At 39.2% G+C, this 20,427-nt stretch overlaps 1 protein-coding gene across 3 annotated transcripts in view; it reads left to right on the plus strand.

The window, feature by feature from the left end:
* Positions 1-20,427, plus strand: part of mdga1 (MAM domain containing glycosylphosphatidylinositol anchor 1) — a 162,887-nt gene that overhangs the window by 125,628 nt on the left and 16,832 nt on the right. For all 3 annotated transcript variants that reach the window (XM_027281803.1, XM_027281804.1, XM_027281805.1), the window contains 5 exons: positions 7,095-7,275; positions 7,381-7,404; positions 8,987-9,139; positions 9,291-9,452; positions 15,731-15,861. In XM_027281803.1, the coding sequence (XP_027137604.1) occupies positions 7,095-7,275; positions 7,381-7,404; positions 8,987-9,139; positions 9,291-9,452; positions 15,731-15,861 (651 nt within the window). The remainder of the gene's footprint in view (positions 1-7,094; positions 7,276-7,380; positions 7,405-8,986; positions 9,140-9,290; positions 9,453-15,730; positions 15,862-20,427) is intronic.

Here is a 20,427-nt window from a genome sequence, read left to right on the forward strand (position 1 = left end):
ATCTTTCTCTGGCAGAAAAGCACTGGCAGCATGCTTGGGAGTGCTGGGATGAAGCGCTTGTGCAATGAGAGAGAAAACTGCTATATGGACACAAGCCCTAAGGCTACTGTTTCAAAAATCAAAGAATGCATTATTATTCGATTATATCTTTATATCATTATTAATCAGGGCACTCATATAAAAATGTGGCACTAGCAGAGGGCTACATTTTTCCTGAATTTCTAAATCAGCAGGGGGAGGCACGTAGAAACAGCTGTTTGTGGTTTCGCAGCTCGCAGCTTTCTCTCTCTCGCTGTACGCTTTTCATATGCCATCCATATGCAAACCCCCCCCCCCCCCCCGACTCTCATCAGATTTACCCCTTACCCCGACCAAACCCTTACTAGCAGTTTTGGATGACCTCTTAGCAGGCCCCTAATCTGAAGTTGGGAACCTTTGTACACAATAGGAGAGCAACCTCAGGCCACCTTCTTGTTTTGTTTCAATCATCTATTCATAGATTACTGGCCTTGAATCAGAAGACAGGAAGGATAATAGTGAATTATACACAACTTGCTGAGGGTTTGTTGTATGTGTGTGTGTGTGAAAGAGACACTGAAATAGAGGGAGTGCATGGTCTGCCAGCTTGCTTTTGTGCGGATGAATAGCTAATTCCCCTCCTACTTTAAGACTTGGCAGCTTACCTCATTAAGTAAGACTCTACAGGGAGACAGACAATGAGCACTGGCCTTCCTAAGATGCACTTGTGATTGCATGCCTTAGCTCTGTGAAAACTCTGTCTCTACCTTTCTCTCATTCCCTCTACTTCTTGTCCTCTGTCCTTCTACTAATATTTCTCTAACTTTATCACATACAGCATCTCTTACATTTTTTTCCCTTTGCCATCTCATCTGCCAGTCTTCTTTGTTTCCACATGCTCCTCTCTCACTTTCCCTCTCAGTTCCTCCAGCTCTCTTAATGGCATTTAATGTTGGGTGAACTGTGGCAGCTGAAAAAGCGGTGATAAATAGTGGCTGCGAGTTCTTATGCTGGCAGTGTTAAAATAACGAGTCGCATTAAGTGGCAGTTTAAGATTTCTTGAATGTTGTTAAAGTTTATTTAATTCCAAGTTTTCCTTGTTGTTGTTGTTGTTTTTAAAATCTTTTTTTACCTTTGCCTATGTTTTTATGTGTGCATTAGAGAGCGTCAAAAACGAGACAAGAGGAAAGAAAATGCAGAGCAGAGGTTGAGAGCGAGCAAAGAAGTGAATGAAAGGGTGTGAAAGAGAGAAATAAGATGCAAATTAAAGAAAAGCAGCAAATCTCACTGGTCCTCTCGACTATTAAATAGACTACGAGAACATTCAAATGTAATACCATCTCAATTTCACAACCCATCTATTTCTGCAACACTTTCTCCAGCTCATCCTCTTAACGCCTTGACACTCTATCTTTTTAGCACATACAAAATGATGTAGGGGCTCTCAAGGGAGACATGCAGACTCGGAGGGGAATAAAAGGGTACTCAGATCAGTTCATATAGGGCAATGCTCTTTAGTCTGAGCAGGACTTTTATGTCCATTTGCTTTTGTTGTTGTTGTGTAAATTAATGTGCTTTTCTAATGTGCAATTGTGTATTTTTTATTTATTTGTGCCTATATTTATGCACATATGAATAGCCTCTATTTCATTTCTACTTGTCCAGGCTGTGTGTGTGTGTGTGTGTGTGTGCGTGTGTGTGTGTGTGTGTGTGTGTGTGGCTGGCATGCTTTGTTCTATGACTCATTGCCAGCCTGTGAAATCCCTGTTTACACTACTTAATTTAGTTTCATTCTCCCTATAGGAGGTTTCCCTGTGAAGGAATTAAAAGAGTTGACAGGCCCTCCTTTTTTCATCGAGCTGTCCTTGTACCCCTTTTCATCATACCACAACTTCCACCCTTACAGCTTCTTAAAAGAGATAATTAATGAGTGATAATTATACCTTTTGGCAACAAGAGAGACAAAATTATGAGGCCTTTTGTGGCTCATTTCAGACACTTTTCACATGGCACTGGCATAGGAAGCTCAAGTTGTTTAAATTAAACTAATGCAGTGCTCTTATCTCATGCATGTGCATTTATGGGAATATGAAGTTTGGAAAAAAGCAGTTGCAGACTTGATCAAGCATGCAGTAGCTAATAATAAATTTGGCATCTAGCAAATCTTCTCCCATTCCCTTAAACAGAAAACTAAGCAAATGTGGCCTTGTGTCATTTACCTAAATTTACCTAAAGGCAGTTATACTATTTGTACAGTCCTTGTTGATTTACCCCAAACAGCCAATGTACCAACTCTACAAATGAAACCTAGATAGTAATGGATGCATCGATTGTGTGTGGGAGTGTGCCTGAGTGAGTTTGTGTGCAGCTCAACCACTGACTAAACTCAATAGAATTTCCATTTCTTTCTATAATTTCGCTACTGTTCGCTCTTGTCTCTGTAAGTCTATAAAGCAGACTTATAAGCCCCGGGATAAATGCGATTTATTTTGTCTTTATGTTTCTTTCATGTTTCACTGGCTACATTTGCACCGAATTTCGACTTTTCTTTGACTTAGTACGTGACAACAGATTGTCTTTGAAATAACTATTTCGATTCAGACATATAAACACAAGGACAGCATTTTCCATAACAAAATGTTGGATTCTGTACACATACCATGCTAGAATATACATATGCGTTTCTTTTAATCATGAATTTCTCACTTCTTCAGCATGTATTCTTTGTCCTTATTGTACTGTCCTTGTTTTTTTCTCTTCACACCTTTTTCCTCCCATCTCTAAATCTTTCCACCTCATCTCTATATCGACCACTCTTTTGCCTGCAGCAATGGAGTCTGTGTATCATTGAAGTTGTGCAGGCAGCCAGCTGACCCGGCTTCAGATCACAACTACACACAGTCACACAAACACACATCCCCATTATCATATATATGAGAAATTAAAAATATTCATGATGAATTAGAGTTGTACATTAAATCAAATATATGAATTATTTACGTATATATGCGAATACACTCATATATTTACACACAAGGCCAGAAGGAGAACACGTCGGCCTGTGCAAGCATAAATACTCATACATACAGACACAAGTGCACACATGCACAGATGATGACTTGTTGACATGCACAGAGCCAATATCAGTGAACTACTGGATCAGTCATGAAAAAGCTCAATTAATAATAGAAAAATAGGATAATAGAAAAATTAACCTTATACACCATAGTATTTGAAGAGGCCGCCTCTTCACACACATAAGCTCACGTCACTCTGTGTCTGTGTTTTTATTATATCGTTGCTCCTTTGCTCTCACCCTCTTCACACATTTTTTGTCTTGTTGTCTCTTTGTTGACAGTCTGATGGAGACACAGCTAAAAACACTGTCTGGCTGAAATCTCTCAAGGCGTGTGGCACAGACACACACACACACACACACACATACACCCAGAGAGGTATACGGACTTCCGAATCAGTCTATCAACCAACCACCTCTCTGCTTCTTTGGATATGTCAGTCACTCGCTCCAGTCAATCCTTCTTTTGGTCCTTTCTCTACATGCTGTATATCTTTCTGACCCTCCTCCTTTTCCCTGTCACTTAAGTTGATACACACACACAGACACATACACACACACAAAGACACACACATTATGTCCACTGACCTAGTGAGGGAAGCAGATGGAGAGAGCAGCAGTGGGAGCAGCTGAATTCTACTGAGTCACACTTCAGCACCTCATTGATCCAGTGTGTGTGTGTGTGTGAGAGTGAACAGGTCCATGCAGCATGTATGTGTGTGTGTGTGTGTGTCAGTGCATTGTTTTAGTCTAGTTCATTCTTTCTGTCGCCTATCTTCTACACTCTGTAAAAAGCACCAAAACAAGTGTACGTGTGTGTATATACATAGACCCTGTCCACGTATGAAGAAAGCACATTCAACATACTTCTAAAGCTCTGACTCTTCGGTATTAATAACTCGTGTCTCCCTGCTAAGACACACTCTATGCATATTACATGAGCATAGCTTTACTTTCCTGCTATATTTCACACAATTATGCAGATGCTGCATGAGCAGTGTGTAAATGTTTATATGGATGAATGTGAGTATAAGTTGATGTTAAAAGGGCATGATACATTCTACTATCTAACTGTTAACCATGTGAATTTTATACACTGTATGATAATGTTTGAGTTTATGTATTCTGTTTTGGTGCCACCTGACCAAATCTCTTACACTGGATGCCTACAGTAGAGTTTGTTTGAATTGTTAGCAGTTCCACCAAAGAGACATTACCACTTATTAAAGGGAAAGTTAGACAAATAAAAACAGATTTGTGTATCAGAACATTGCTATTTATACTGTCCTCGCCCATTTGTCATCTCATGAACAATCTAGAAAAGTCATATATAACATCTATTAGTCACAAGGGACATTTACCATGTCAATGAGTACCTCTAACCCTCCGTACCATTAATAAGTGGTATATTTATGCAAGAACAATGTAAAAATCAAACTGTATGTCAGCAGCTGCTCTAACATCAAACTTTAACTCCTTAACGTTTTTTTGGTTGTTTTGTTTTGTTTTGTTTTTTGGGTTTTTTTTTTTTTTTTGCATTGGTGCTCATGATCTGAGTACTAGTACCTTATTCATGAAAACTTCAACAAGACTCATTGCTGTTTAAGAAATCGAAACCTCTGACCTTTACTTGATGTGACGGTCTCTTAAAGCAAAAGGTCACTTTGGTGCCTTTTCATTAAAAGAGGCAGTATCCTGTTATACATCATCCTCTTACTAAGTCCTTTGTTAAGTTTTCAGAATTCTTTCCAACAACAGTGATGTGATTTAGAGATTGCAATAGCTGATAAAGTGAAAATCTCTCCAATATAGCTATGGTACAAGAAAAGTCTTATGTGTGTAGGTCAGGCTTGTAACAAACTCAAATATTTTTGTGCATTTAACACAAATTATTGAGGAGAACATATTATTCATTGGGAAGAAATGCGATTTATTAAAAAAAAAGAAGATAATTTCACCCACATTTGGAAGGATGTTCCATAACTGGCAAGACAGGGTAAAAAGTTGGAGTAACTGAAATGGAAACAGCCAGGCTTGCACTGAGGAAAGAAGATTTAACAGCCATTAGTGGCATAGGGCCTAGTGAGGAAGCAAGGATTTGATTCCAAGTATGTTGCCGAGCACAAACTTGCATGGATCGGTCTGTAGCTGCCATGTGGGCCTCACACAATAATTGGAGTCATATCAAATTCTTTGCAGACAGAGCAGGAGTCACCATAGACTTGTCAATACAAATGATCAGCTCAGTCTAGCTGAGTCTGAATTTTGTGGTGGTAAGTAGACATCCAATGGGAATAGCGCAACTCAACTTGAGTGCCAGAGGCGAGGAGGAAAAGGTGATTTTACTGTGGCAATGTCAGAGCATACAGAACTGTAGCAATTATAGAGAAAGTTATGGAATGCATCAGTGCCTCTTCCCAGACGTCCCAGTGTGACTGTGTGAACAACAGCATGCGCATTTTAGACAGCACATTTGATAAATCCTGTTTATATATATATATATATATATATATTATACTGTGTGTACAATGTATATGCAGGTATATATATACAGTATATATAAGGGACATTTACTTTGAGACCTCTAACCTTCCACACTGTTAATAACTGGCTTGATCAGGCACATTAATACAAGAACATATATATTTAAACCTGCTACACTGATTGCTCACTGTGTGAGAGCTGTTCTGTAGACATTTACCACATGCACGCCACAGACACACACTCAAATCACATACGCACATACACATACACACACACACTTCTGCTGCATGCATTACCTGATAATGGCATGCTGTGGGTGTACAAAGGTGTTATGGTGGAGTGGCTGACCTAATGCATTAGATTGAGCTCACTGTCAGGTCTTTAAGTAGCTGGGATCAGAGGCAGATACACAGCTAATGGATCCTTCTCTCCGTGGGTGGAATAACACAGCAATAGCTGTATTGAAAGTGGTGCTTACAAAAAAAAAAAAAAAAAAAAAAACAGCTCTGACTTTACTTTAGAAAAAACAAGGAGACAATTGGACTGGATTACATCTCATCCCATCCATTTTCATTTTCATGCACAGTCAATTCAATTTATTTAAAGCTGTTTAGTATTTCATTTTGGTAGGATATACAATGCTTAATCATAAATTACTAAATAGCAACAAGTGAAATAATTTTTATAGTAATATTTAGTCTATGTTGTGGTAGTTAATACAGTAATAAATAATACATTTTGTTGGAAATCAAACATCTTGTTTAGTTCAATAATGCTGAATACCTTGGTGCAGGAGACCATACTGTATCTGTACTGACAATAAGCATTTAAAGAGAAGACATTGTTGCAAATTTTTCTTTTGACTGTTGCTTTACCATGTGTTGGTTAAAAGAAAAGATTGAAGACTTATGCAGTTAAAGATAGGTACAATCCAAGACCTGAGGTATGTTGATTGTAAATGGAAATGTGGGGAAACATGTACAGATACTGCTAATCAAAATAATATGAAGATCTGGTGATTAATAAGGTGTGTGTAGTAAATTATTGCTGATCTACAAAACAAATATTTGTGCAACACTGATCAGTGGTTTGAGGGTATGCTTTAGTCACATTTGAGAAGAGAATATGTTTGCCAGGAAAAGTTTTTACGTATCGAGTCTGTTTGCCTGTTTGCATTAAATCGCAAAGTCTTGTATCAGTAATATACAGTAGGAACAGTTAATATTGCAATCAAAATCCTTCCTCTATCACCTATCTGAAGGATTTCCACTGCAATATATTTGGGTTGTTACCTGGAGTGAGTTTCCCATCACTTGGTTAACTTTTTATTGGTTAAGTCTTGATATCCGGGCATATCAGCATGAAGTGGTAGAGATAAGAGTGTGTCTGGTATGATGGGAGTAGGACAGGAAAGGAGAAAATATGTGAGATATTCCTGACAGTATTGACACCTCTGTATTCTGCCTCAGTCAACTTTGCCACATTTTCTGATGATCATTTCTTTTTAAAAATCTAGAACAAGCAGAACCTGCTGTCAAAGCAGATAGATCTCAAAGGAAAGGAGCCGGAGAAGGGTGTGCTGCTGTCCCACACCATATCAGATCTGAGAATCCCTCTTTCCTACGAGGTCAGACTGGCACCCATCACCACCTACAGCACTGGGGACTACATCAGTCGCATCATTCAGTATTCAGAACGTGAGTCTTATTAGAAAAAAAGGGGAGACTTTTTTCTTCTAAAGTTATCTTTCATTTCCATACACTAACAGATCTAAATGTTAATCAGTACTATTTTTCTTACAGCCTACACCTACCCAAGACCTTCAGGTGAGACCTCCCTCCACTACCATTCTCAGCTCCTCCACATTTTAGTGTTCAGCTTGTTGTTCCTGTTGTTGCTGATTGTTGACAGCGTGGTAAAAGCTAGGAAGACATGTTTCTGTGCAAGCTACACTTAATGCAATATGAAAATAGGTATACATATTTGAAATTCAGTATATTTAGTAGACTATATTGAATCTATCTTACATCTTGCATTACCTTAAAGGCCTACCTCTCTCTGTTGTCCACCTTACTATCTCTATCTTGCTCTATTGAACAAACTCTCACTGTCCTCTCTCTTACATCCCTCTGTCTTTCTCAGTCAATTGCATCTTGTCTATTTTCTTCATTAAGAGATACACAGCATTTTTCTGGCAGGAGTGGCAGTTGGCTCCGCCAGGGTGAGGCAATTAAAACAACAGCAGATTGGAACAGACTGCGAGAACAACAGTGCAAATTGAAAGGAGCGCATGTAGTGGAGCTGGGTGTGAATAGTAATAGATTAGCTTCCCTGAAACAAAGAAACACACACACATAAGCCATCCTCATGGGGAGATCGAGCCATATGCATCTGCAGCGGACTGTGTGAGTGTCCGGGAAGCCTTTACTGAATCTGTCAGCTTGGATTGTTTTTCGATAGCTATTGTTGCGCTCGCTTGCTTCAATTTTGATTTATTTGGTGAACGTCTGATAATAGCAGAGCCCTCCAGATGGGCTAATGAAGGTGACAACAGCAGAGAGAGAAGCATGTATATCTGGTTTAACAAGACGACGTCCACATCAGAAATTGTGGCAAATCCATCACAAAGGTCTTTCTCTAAATGTTTTTTTTGTCCTTTTGTATGTGGCAACATCAGAAAATCCAAAATGTTAAACTTAAAACATATAAATGAGAGAATATTACAATTAATCCTAAAAATCCTAGAAGATAATGTATCATGTGGATACATCTGGTCATAGTTTCCCCTAAGCTTTATTGTGAGCACAATATAAATTCAGGTATCAAAAGTCAGATTAAACTAGGATAGCTAGGATTCTCACAGATCATTTTTCATTAGTAGTGTATTTTTAGTGGCATTGATAAACATTCCTTGAATAAATCCTAAGAAATATTCTATAGTGTAAACTAGTAGATCAAGTGTTCTTTCTCCAAAATATCTCAAGGCTCCATACCTTGTTTTGTTGGAAATCTTGTGTCTTTAAACAGTCAAATTGAAATTGAATTGTTTTTAGTTGACACAGTCTGACTTAATAATAGTTAACCTGTAGCATTTTCTGCATGTGGGAATCACACATCAGAATACGCATAGTATGTGAAATCATTACATACAGCATTCTCGCTCCTACATCTGTGCCTATCACTTTAACAGTATTTGCCTGTCTGAAGTTGTCTACCTTTGACGTTTATATTGCAGAAGTTATTACATGGTTATATTATCTTATTATTTTATACAGATATATTGTTGGCATTAATTTTACTGGCAAAAGTGGGTGGAAATAAAATAGCAGGTCATGTTACCTGTAGACATGCCACAGATCTAAAGTGTTTTTCTCTTGTTTTTTTCCTTCCCACACACGCACATACCAGACCATGTGTGTGGTTTTGAGGATGAGCGGATCTGTGGTTTCTCTCAAGACCGGGGTGACGTCTTTGATTGGACGAGACAGAATCATCTGACGCAGAATCCCAAGCGATCTGCCAATACTGGCCCTGAGACTGACCGCAGTGGAACCAAGGAGGGTGAGGAATAATTTTATGTACACGTCCAGTTTTACATATAGTACTGGTAGCAGTGAAGTGACAGAACATTTGAGAAAACAGAAATAAAATAAATAAAATTTGTTATACATTTTGGACTCTGGACAATAAAGTGTTGTCTTGTTGGTTTCAGGCTACTACATGTACATTGAAGCATCACGGCCGCGTGTTCAGGGAGACAAGGCTCGTCTTCTTTCTCCACTTTTTAACGTGACCTCAGTCAAGGGCCCCAAGGGCTCCGGCAGAGTTCCATACTGTGTGTCCTTCTACTATCACATGAAGGGCAAGCATATTGGTGAGTAGTACAACAGAGAATGACGCTCAAAAGTACACACATTGTCTTTTACCACATGAGAGCATCCATAGAAACACAATGACATGACACAGTGGAGAGCGTGCTGACACTCGATACTATCGGGATACTCGTATCGCTCGGCTTCTGTCAGAAGCTGAACTCTGTGTTTGACCTTCACTTATAGAGCTTGTCAGACACAACATTGTAGTTGTGTGTGTGTGTGCTTGGGGGGGTTGTTTGGTTGTTATCAAAGTTTTCTTCGTATGTTCCTGCTTGTGCCTCACTGGTGCTTTTGTGTGTTTGGAGGTGGTTGAAGGGGGCAGTGGGTGTGTGATTTATGGCAGTGGCAAGACACAATCAGTCATTTGGGGGAGCTGTTCATCATAATATGCTCTGTCACACAGCTAGAATGCATACATCATGTAGCCTACACACCTGCACACACACTTCTACACACACCCACAAGCATACCGTACGCCCAGGCATGGATTCACACAAAAAACATACAGAGCAAAAACATGAAGGCACACCCACATTTATTCACAGACATACAAAAACGTTGATTTATGTGTTCATAGCCCAAGCAAACAGACTTTACTGTAACATTTGTTACTTTCTGACCTGCCCTGTCTCCGAAGGATGTTATGGTGTGTAGAAGGGCACAGTGTTTCTGCGCAAATGTGTGTATATGCATGTGTTCACAGACATGATTATGTAATACATGTGTATTATTTACCTGTATGAATGAGAAAAAAAAAAAATTTTTTGGGACATATTGTTTTTCAGCTAGCAGTAGTGGTCCGCTGGTCAGTCCACCACTTGAAGTCAGGGCACAGCGTTAGTACCTTTCACCAACTAAATGCTGGCAAAAAAGAAAAAGAAAAAAAGAAGCCAGTTAGTAGATTTGATTCATGCACGAGCCAAAAAACAATCTGTTGAGTGCCTGTAAAACTTAAACATTCACTACTCATTTGGCCTGTGGCCATAGATGTTGCACCCCACTTGAATTTTGTATAGATATTTATGATCCCTAGAGAATACATTTTAATAGTTTTGGTGAGCTGACTTTTTCTCTAGCGCCACTAGCAGGTCAATTTCTTCACTGATGCTGTGAAGCATCTCGATATCTAATGATGGACCGGCAATTTACTACAGGTCTCTATGGCATGCAGACAATCTATGCCGCTGACTTTAGTGACTGGTAATTAGGCATACAATATAGTTCTTTATTGAAATATCTGACAACTATTGATGGATTGCTGTGAAATGTGGTATTCACATTCATGGTCCCCAGAGGATGAGTTGTGGTTTCATATCTGACTTTTCATCTTGGGCCATCATCTCGCCAAAATGTTATGTTGTCCAATACTTTTTGATTTTTTGACCAAATACCTACAACACATCGACGACTAACAGCCTCAGCTGTACTGTTTAGTGCTAATTGGCAAATGTTAGTATGCTAACACACTTAACAAACATGGTAAACATGGTAAACATTATATCTGCTAAACATCAGCATGCTACTATTCTGATTGTAAGCAGTGACATGAAAATAGAGAATGCAGCCAGTGCAGTTACACTTGGGTCCATGGGCTGGGTGGGCATGTAGTGAGAATAGACTAACAATGTGTTAGGCAGAGAATCAGAAACATTCTGAATTATTCAGATTGCCACTTGAGATATATGCCTGTGTTCAACTCATGTTCAAAAATTATAAGTGAACTGTGGTGGATACTAAAGCACTTACTTGAACATGCAGAGGTCTTGTAGAATTGAGACAAGACAATGTTATATCAGGCACACAGCATTTGCTGACAATTAGTACATTCTGTCACCAGTTACGCCCAGCTCTGCTACAAGCCCTCCCTCAATTTACTCTGTTGTTCCTCCAGTCTGCTCCAGTCTGTTGTCACTTTAATTGCCTTACATTGGCAGATCTCACACTCTTGCAAGGGAGACACAGTGTGATTCTTAATGACGAAAAGAGACAAGATGAGGATAAGACAGAGGGGGTCAGTGAGAAGAGAGATGAGATGAGAAGAGTGAGGGGACGATGGGGATCTGCCAGCCTTGGAAAGAAAAATAGGAGGGTTAATAAAGAGAGTGAGAGGATGGTGGTAAAAAGGGAGATAGACTGAGAAAAATGAAGTGCAACAAGAAAGGAAGTGCGCGCAAACAAGTACGAGGAGGCATAGCAGGGATGTAAAAAGGGCTAGAACAGAGAGCTGCAGGAGAGGCCATCAACTCATTAATGGTTAGAAGTAGTGAGAGGATGCAAGAGGTAGTGCTTTATGCTGAAGTACTTAATCTACTCCACTGTAAAGTGTTAAAAAGGCTGCATATGCTGAAAGCCTTTAGATATTTTGGCACAAAGCAATTTTTAGAAACACTGTTAAAATGTTCCTCTTTTTCAACCCTCATATACATGTTAGCAATTTCGTAATCATAAGGTTATGTGGATATAAAGCAGGTAAAACTATCTTTTGTGTATGTTTCAAAATAAGTTAAAAAAGCTCTTTGACTAGTTTGGATTTTAGGTGTGCAAAAGGCTGACAGTGCAAATAAAGACCGCCCCGTGTGATATGTTTTGTTGTTCACCTTAATGCGTTTCTCTTTGGGATTGCTGGCAGCAATAATAAACAACATTTAATTAGTTTTGTACGGCAGTGGGTAATATTTTAGACTAGCTCAAGTTTGCAGAATGCCACTGGCAAGCTTACTTGAAATCACAGGATTATTTACACTTCAGAGTGATGAAAACAAATTAGAGTTTGAGGTTATTTAAGTATTGTACCCCATATGTCATTTTGGATTTTTATTAAGTAAGACTTTTAATTTGTTTGCTGTATTAATGTGTACAGGTCTGTATGTAACAGAAGCAGAGTGCCTATGTGACAAGCTGGCTGTGTTAGCATAAGCTTTGACATGCTGTGTGATGTTTTTTTTAATACCAACTAGCAAATGTGCCTTTATTTTGTTTTGTTTTTTATTTTTTATTTGACACTTTTTATTGATTAAAACATGTTTATCTCTAATTCTTCAGGTTTCTTATTTTCAGGAAAACATTACACACCTCATCACTTTTAAAAGTGGTCGCTAGGCTGGCACAGGCATCAGCTCTTTGCGGCCAAAACTTAAAACATTTTCTGTCACCTTATATTTTGAGTAATTAAGGTACTATGCAATTATACTGTCCAACAGCTTAATATTTTGGATTAGTCAACATTTCACCACACAATCAAACTACACTTGTTTTGCCCCATTGTTTCTAACACAGATGACTGTGCACACTAAACACATTAACTACTGACCGTAACAGAAATATTGAAATATCACTAATGCACTTATTTTGTGGTGCATGTTTTGCTGTTTGTCTTTTTTTAGTTACATTAGTTACAAAGTGGTTGCCACTGATGGAAACTGGGGGACTGTCGCTGTGTCAAAAAGGAAGTTTGGATTAAAGAAGGATTCAGAAAAGCCTAGATGGGTCCCGTTTCTCATGCTTGTGACTTAGTTATTTACTCAGAACTTTGAAGAGCATGCTTTGGCTTGTTGTTGTTTGGTGACAGAAGCCAGACCACGGACCGTAAATCTCAGTTCTATGTGCACAGTTTAGCATAGCTGTAGCTCTGGGGCTAAACAGCGCAAGAAATGGGGACACACTGGATTTAAAGCCTATTCAGACGCAGAAGGAGGAAAGATCGGATGTGGATTTACCTCTAATTATCAAAAGACAGCCAGTCTAAGTCATTGGAGTTAAAGTATAGCAGTGGGTGTGTACCGTGTGTGTGGTTGTATATCTCTTCTGTCCTCCTCACTCATGCTTCTATGGACAAGTAGCCCTGATAGAGCTGTGCCTTCTCCTCTGCCTCTCTGACACTCTTACCAACACACTCTACTTTACCTCAGTCCAATCAATAGACTGCTTATCAGAGTCCTCTTCCCTCTGTCGTGTGTGTGTGTGTGTGTAGGTGGTGAGGTGAGGCTGCAGCAGAGATACTGTAGGAGGAGAGAGAGAATGGGTAGTGTGTGAGAAAGAGACAATGAAGCTCAGATATGTGGAGGTAGAATGAGAGAGTAGGCTGAGCAGGTGAAGGTGAGTACACCAGAACTATCCAATGTTTGTCTCCATTATATAACAATTTCACAGTGCGGTCCATGCCCTTTCAAATGTAATGCAATGGACATTTGCATGTGACTCTCTAATGTAGCTATTTCAGCTGCAGTATCGGCACATCATTTTCGCCATGTCATTCTACTATAGGGTGCATGATCCAGTCTGTAGACTGCCACATAAAATGAACCTCCTGTTAAAACAATAGTTTGACATTTTGGAGAAATACACTTATCTGATAACTTACAGAGAATTAAAAGAGAACACCAGTTCCATATAGCTAGCAGACAGCCTGGGTTTGTCCACACAAACACAATCTGTAAAAAAAACAAAAACAAAAGTGTCTAATCTGTACAAAAACTGAAGTTTAAAAGGTTGTTTTACATGTTTCTTGCTCTGTTGGTTGCCTAGCAACAACTTAGTGATGACAAGAGGTTTACCAACTTTTATGCTAAGCTAAGCTAACTGACTCCATCTTTTCATTCAATTTTCATTGAATGGGCATTTGCAAAGTGGCAAAAAATTGGAAAAACATCTTTCCCAAAAAATGGTGAAGTATTGCAAAACAGTGCACATATTTTAGTTGTTATACTTTACTTCAGTCATATTTCACAGTGTCACAGTTTCTCAGCATGGGCTACAATGTATGGACATGCTCAACATATTATTAGTTATTTAACTTCCCTGCACCCCATAACCAGTGCACTTCCCCTAGTCTCACCTCCAACAGTGTAAGAAGTCAATGACTCTGAGCCTACTCTACTGCTTATTTCAGGAACATTAGCTCGAAGATACACATACACACAACAAATGATAAACATTTGTGGACATAGGCAAACTCACACTTGTGTTCATACGCACACATACAGTACTTACAGATACCGTGCCCCCTGCCTGCGCATTTGTTTAAGAGACTGGTGGTTGGTTAATGTTCCAATTAGGAGCTGGCTGAGGATCGTTAAGAAGATGAATGATTCTCTCACACCTTAGAGACAGAGAGAGAGAGAGAGAGAGAGAGAGAGAGAGAGAGAGAAACAGAGAAACAGAGAAACAGAGAGAGAGACTCTTTGGACCACTTCCTTATGGCTGAATGGTGTCGTTCTCTCAAGCTTGTTTTTCAGGATTCAGGACAATTGATTTTTATGCCATGTTTCTGCAGTACTTACAAGCGTTTTCTAGGACTTTAACCAAACTTCACAAGGAAGTAAAGTATATACTGTAGATTGCAGGAAGCTAAATTAATGAACAGTGGTCAGTTTATCAACAGATCTTACTTCCAGATCCTGAAAGCTCTCTCAGTCTCATTCCATTATTACCTGTGCTTGACTTTCCCTCTTCCTTCTTCCTTGCTGCTGTCCCCTTGCTCCAGTTATGTCAGTGTAAAATAAAACTATGTACTGGACTGTCAACGTAGGGTTCAAGATATATAACCTCTCATCAAAAGGGCTTCAGACATTTCATTTTTGCTTAAATGTCATCCACATACAATATCTGACCTTAAAGCTTCATCCTGATTTATGAAAAATGCATTTGTTTCCACTTCCTATATAAACCAGCTCTGGCAGTGTTATGGTGTTTAGAGTTTGGTCCCCATTATTGTGAGAAAAAATCTTAATTTTCTTTATGGTGTTTAATGTTTACAGCTTCACAGCAGCTCGATACTTGGTGATGCTGGAGGACTTAATTTGTGCCAGTGACCGTCAGTCAGAACAGAGCTTGTTCCTTTTGCAGTAAATTGTTGCTGGGCTGTAAACCATGGAGTATTCAGTGGGATGGAGGCAGTGGCTACAATCAATACCTTCTGTTTCTCTTGTGACTGTAAACAATCAATTGAATTTTTGTAAGTACGTTGGGATCTGTCATGAGTTGGTCACTTATCTTGTTGTACTTAGTAAAGACACACATGCTTTTTAGTCTAATTACAGTTCAGATTGAGGTATTTCAGTGCTAGTTAGTCATTCAGTATGTGCTCCTTTCTGACTGTCAAGACTAAATCATATGTCTGTGTTGGTGGAAATAAGTCACCATGTGTGGGTCGTTATGTTTAAGGGTTTCAATAATCTTAAGGTTTTACATACATTTAACGTAACTCAGTATTCGGTCTTTGTTCATTGACAGTTTCTAATGGTCTGTATGTGTGTGTGATTGTGTGTACTTTTCACAGGCACACTCAATGTACTTCTGAGAGTAAGAAGTATTGCCTCTGTGGACTCGGCGGTGTGGATGAAGTCTGGTGATCAGGGTCCAGACTGGAAGAAAGCATTCTTCGACATAAGCCCCAGTGGACCCTTCCAGGTAATGGCTTGGTGATTACTTTTCCTGTAACAAAGACAATTAGAGAAACAATAGGAAAACAGAAAATAGTGCACACTTGTACTATTATACCAGCAACCAGTTGAAGAAAAACATACAACAGACCAGAGGATATAACCTGAGACAGTAAGACTCCCCCTGCCCCTGCAGCCACACTAAGCCTCTGAGAGGTGTTGCATGAATTGACCTGAAGGAATGACCTGGTCATCTGTTCAGAGGCAAACATGTATACTTAGTGTGCTCTATGCTGTTTGCTTGATGTTGAGAGAAGTCAAGCTCTGAATTGAAATCAGCCTCCAGCACTTTTCTCTTGAGGGTTAATTTCTACCATGTGCCGACACCATTGTCAGCTCTGCTTTGGCTGTTGCTCTTAGAAGACAGAAAAAAACAGAATTTTATGCTTCTACATCCACATTCCTACTCCTTCCTGTCATCTCTACGACATTTCTTCGACTGCAACCATTTCGTCACTACTGTGTCTTTCCCCAAGAGGACACCAGCTTAGATAGAACAGGATGGGATTTTGTACTCTAGTGACCGTTAGCAATCAAGGGAATTCCACAAAGAATTGAAACTCTGCTTAGAGTTTGATAATTCACAGGAAAGTCTCCACGGTGACATTTAAAGATCCAAAGAAGCCGAGAAAGGCATCAGATTTAGATTTACTTTTGAGCTCCCAGAATCATTGCCACTTTATATATGGTGATGTCAGAGCCAACACATATTAGCATCCTGTGTAGTTAGCGCCCCTGCCAGCTTGCAGCCTCAGAATGTAAGCAATGAGAGCGTTTGCCTACTGCAATCAATATAGCATCACATTATTATTTATTAAGCCACACACATTTGTGAGAAAAGTAGTACTAATGAAGGCAGTGTAAAAATATGATAAATATGAATTAACCACAAGCTTTTATATGAAAGACTGGGGTGCATTTTTCATGTATTAAATAAATGTGGGTACAGCATTTTGACATTTTAGTACTGAGGGGAGTATTGATAAATGAGGGCCTTTGAATGAACATTCAGCTCATTTTCTGCTGAATGTCAGCAGCAAGCCTATCCACACAGTAACCAGAGGATTATTTGCTTCATCAAGAATGTGCTGATCACAGGGTGGGGAAAAAGGTTTTACACTGATTTGAAAGATCCAAATAATGTGCATATGTCGCTACCCGCCTGTCACGAGAAAGAAAATAAGAGAATAGAATAATGTGTGAAGTTAGCAATGCAGCAGTGGGAATACACCGGATTGGTATCAACACAAATGCTATGTTTATGAATGTGATCAGGCATCAGTCAAATGTGACCAATCCAAATTAAATACAGTTTCTTAGTCCCTGTAATTAAAAATGCGATATTACAATTATAAAACATTCTACAATAATACCACTTACATTTCAGAACAGTAATCTATATCAATCAGTCCCGTGACTATAGTATTAGAAACATTTCAGGAGAGAGAGAGTAGGATGAGTGCATGTAGGATGTTATTGTGGGTGCAGATCTGTTTACTAGAGTTTATATTCAGGTATGAAATACAGTTCAAATACACAGGTGCACTGTGGGACCTAATGTACTGTAATCAGAAATGTATTTTTGTATTATTTGTATTGAGTATTAATGTTTGGACAGAGAATAGTTGATTTGCTGTAACAATGATAGTTACTTACCGATGTCCCTGCCTACTGTAACATTAGTAAATAAATAATATTGAACTTGATTAGAAACTGATCTGAACTATTTCTCAACTAAAACTCTGACCAAGTTCAAATTAAGCTCTCGGGGTAGAGTCTTCTCTAATTTGTGCTGCACAATAAGCTTTCCCCTGTTTAAGTTCACCATGAGTTTAAAGTTAAAGTTTACTGTCCACATTCAGTCAATAGTGGAGGAAAATAGTCTGGGAGCCATAACAGAGGAAGCGTGTGTGTTTGAAGACTGTCTGTTGACACACCATTGAGGTCCCTTTGGCTCTTTGGCAGCTGCGCTTGCAGTAACCTTTTCCCTGTTGGGATGTGGCCGGGTAAACTAGATGACTCAGTCCTCCTTTCTGACTGGACATGATGCTTCCTCTCTCATTCATTTTCCCCAGCCCTTTTCCCTCACTGTGTCTATTTATGAGTGTGTGTTCATGTGTGTGTGTGTGTGCCTCAGTAAGTTTACAACCCAGTAGAGAGAGAGAGAAAAAAGTGAGGGCTAAAAATGATGATGGTTTTGTTTGTTTTGCGTTTCTATCCTCTAGTGTGTGTTTCTCTATATCTTTTGTTTTTTTGTTGTTGTTTTTTTTTTCTCTTTCTCTCTGCTTATCTTTCTCTCTGGCCCTGTTCTGGGACAGGCAGACCAGTTGGGTCGATTCTTGCCCTGGTCTACTTCACATCTCCCTGTCTCAAGGCTGATGACTAATGGCTCTAAAATCAAAACTCTCAGGCAAGAGTTTTCAACTAAACAACTAAACAATTGCTTTATATCTGTGTTATCTTTACACACAAACACATTTACATGCATAAACACTGTGTTAGATTCAGATACATGCAAACGTAGACACTCTTTTTTTACAAATACATACACACGCACACACGCACACACACACACACACACACACACACACACACACACACACACACACCAGTCTCCTATCCCCTGCAGCAATTAGCTATGACAGGTCAATTAACAGGCTTATTTATGAGCAAGGGATGCCAGCTAGTTGTGTTGTAATGATTCCAGATACTCTCGTGCATGGGGGAAATTGAATCCATGATGAATGTAGGCTGAAGGCCTTAGCTGGGGGCTGCATTTGCTCTTCATTAACTATGCCTCTGTAACACCATGTTTCTTTCACCATTAAAGGGAAAATTAAGCCTGAAACAGTGGCCATACCAAGGGCTCCTCTGTGATGCTGGACAGTGTGGACTTTATCGTATTTGCATGTTAACAAGTTTCTTTGACAAAAGTTTTGAACTCATGTAAACACACTCAGTGTACAGTGTAATCCATTTGTTATCCTGCATATGTAATTAACTTGGTGTCAATGTTTCTGGCCTGCCCTAATTTGTTCAGAACAGTCTGCAGCACAGAAAGCTAACAGGTTGGTCATGTGGCACCTTTTTCTCAGATCTCTTACATCTTTCAGTTTATTTAATACTAACCAATAACTAGTACTTTTCAGAATATGTGTTTGTCATAAAGTAAGAGAGTTTAAAACATGGTGCAAATCCAACAGTGTATAAGATGAGAAAAGAAACGAGTGTTTTTACAAAAACTACAAAAACTTTCTTTTTTGGTCTGATTATTTACTGTTTTATTGGCCACCATACTATTGTTAAAAGAGAATGTGTCATCATATTTCAATAACTGAATCAACGGCAAACTGCATGTGAAGTTAATAAATTGTCTGTGTGTGTATTAATGTGTGTGGTGGGGGAACTGAGGTGAGTGAAAAGGTAAAATGCAGGTTAAGGATAAACCATCAAAGGTCTGAAGGTGTCACCTCTTACAGAGCAGACATATGTGACAACAGACATACACACACGACACAGATGCAAATGCATGCAGAAACACCGCTCACACACAGCAAACAAATACAGTGTGTCAGGAGAGGCAGACACCAGGGAGAACCTTGTCCTTTCCACACTGTGTCAATGTAGTCTTAAAGCAGGCAGCTTAATTGGTCCAGGCACCATAACCTGATGGTAATGAATAGGAATTATACAGTCAAGGAGGCGACAGCAAGGGGAACTGTGTGTCTGTGTTTGTGAGCAAAGTGGGAAATGTTTTAGAGACACAAAAAGGCTGTGAGGGAATGAGACATGGGAATGTGTTTGTGTCATCAATAAAGCACTTAATGCATCTTAAATATTCATTCAACACGCCACTCTCCACCCTGTCATTTGTATTGTGACTCAGGCAGGTAGGTGAGACCAGATGGATGAATGAGAAAGGTTTCATGTGAGAGAGGGGTTGTTTCCTTGGCAACAGAAAGTTTCCTTGTATATGACTATTTTTCTCTTCTGTCTCTCTCCTACTTGTGTGGTCTTTCTCATGTGCGCACGCTCACGACGGAAGAAAATGTAACACGAGGAAAGGAGGAAAGGAGTTTTTTTTAAACAGAGTTTGAGTTTATTAAATAAACAAAAGAAAACAAAGAAAACACAAAGTGGTGTTGTGAGACTCTGGTCCTGCAGAGTCTGCTGGCTGAGAGGCAGAGTGTGTGGGAGGTGGAGGTAGGACCTTTTGTAGGTGGATCCCGTGCCACTGATTGGATAGAAGGAGTTAGATGATAGAGTGCTTTCTGAAAGAAAGAACAGAAACTAAGTACACACAGATAAAAAACTAGGTTGGTCATAACATACTGCACTATCTTGTATCTATACTGTACAATTTGTCTACTTAAAAAGGTGTGTGTCCTTCACCAAGTGTTTCCTGAAAATGTGTCCACTACATTAATATTATTAATTGCTCTCAATCTTGTACAATCAAGGTCCATTAGATCCTTTTCACACTAGACATTGTGGCATGTCCTAGCATTATATATCAACATTATATATCACTGCA

This window comes from Larimichthys crocea, chromosome VIII (genome assembly GCF_000972845.2).
Source record: "Larimichthys crocea isolate SSNF chromosome VIII, L_crocea_2.0, whole genome shotgun sequence".
Taxonomy (NCBI): Eukaryota; Metazoa; Chordata; class Actinopteri; family Sciaenidae; genus Larimichthys; species Larimichthys crocea.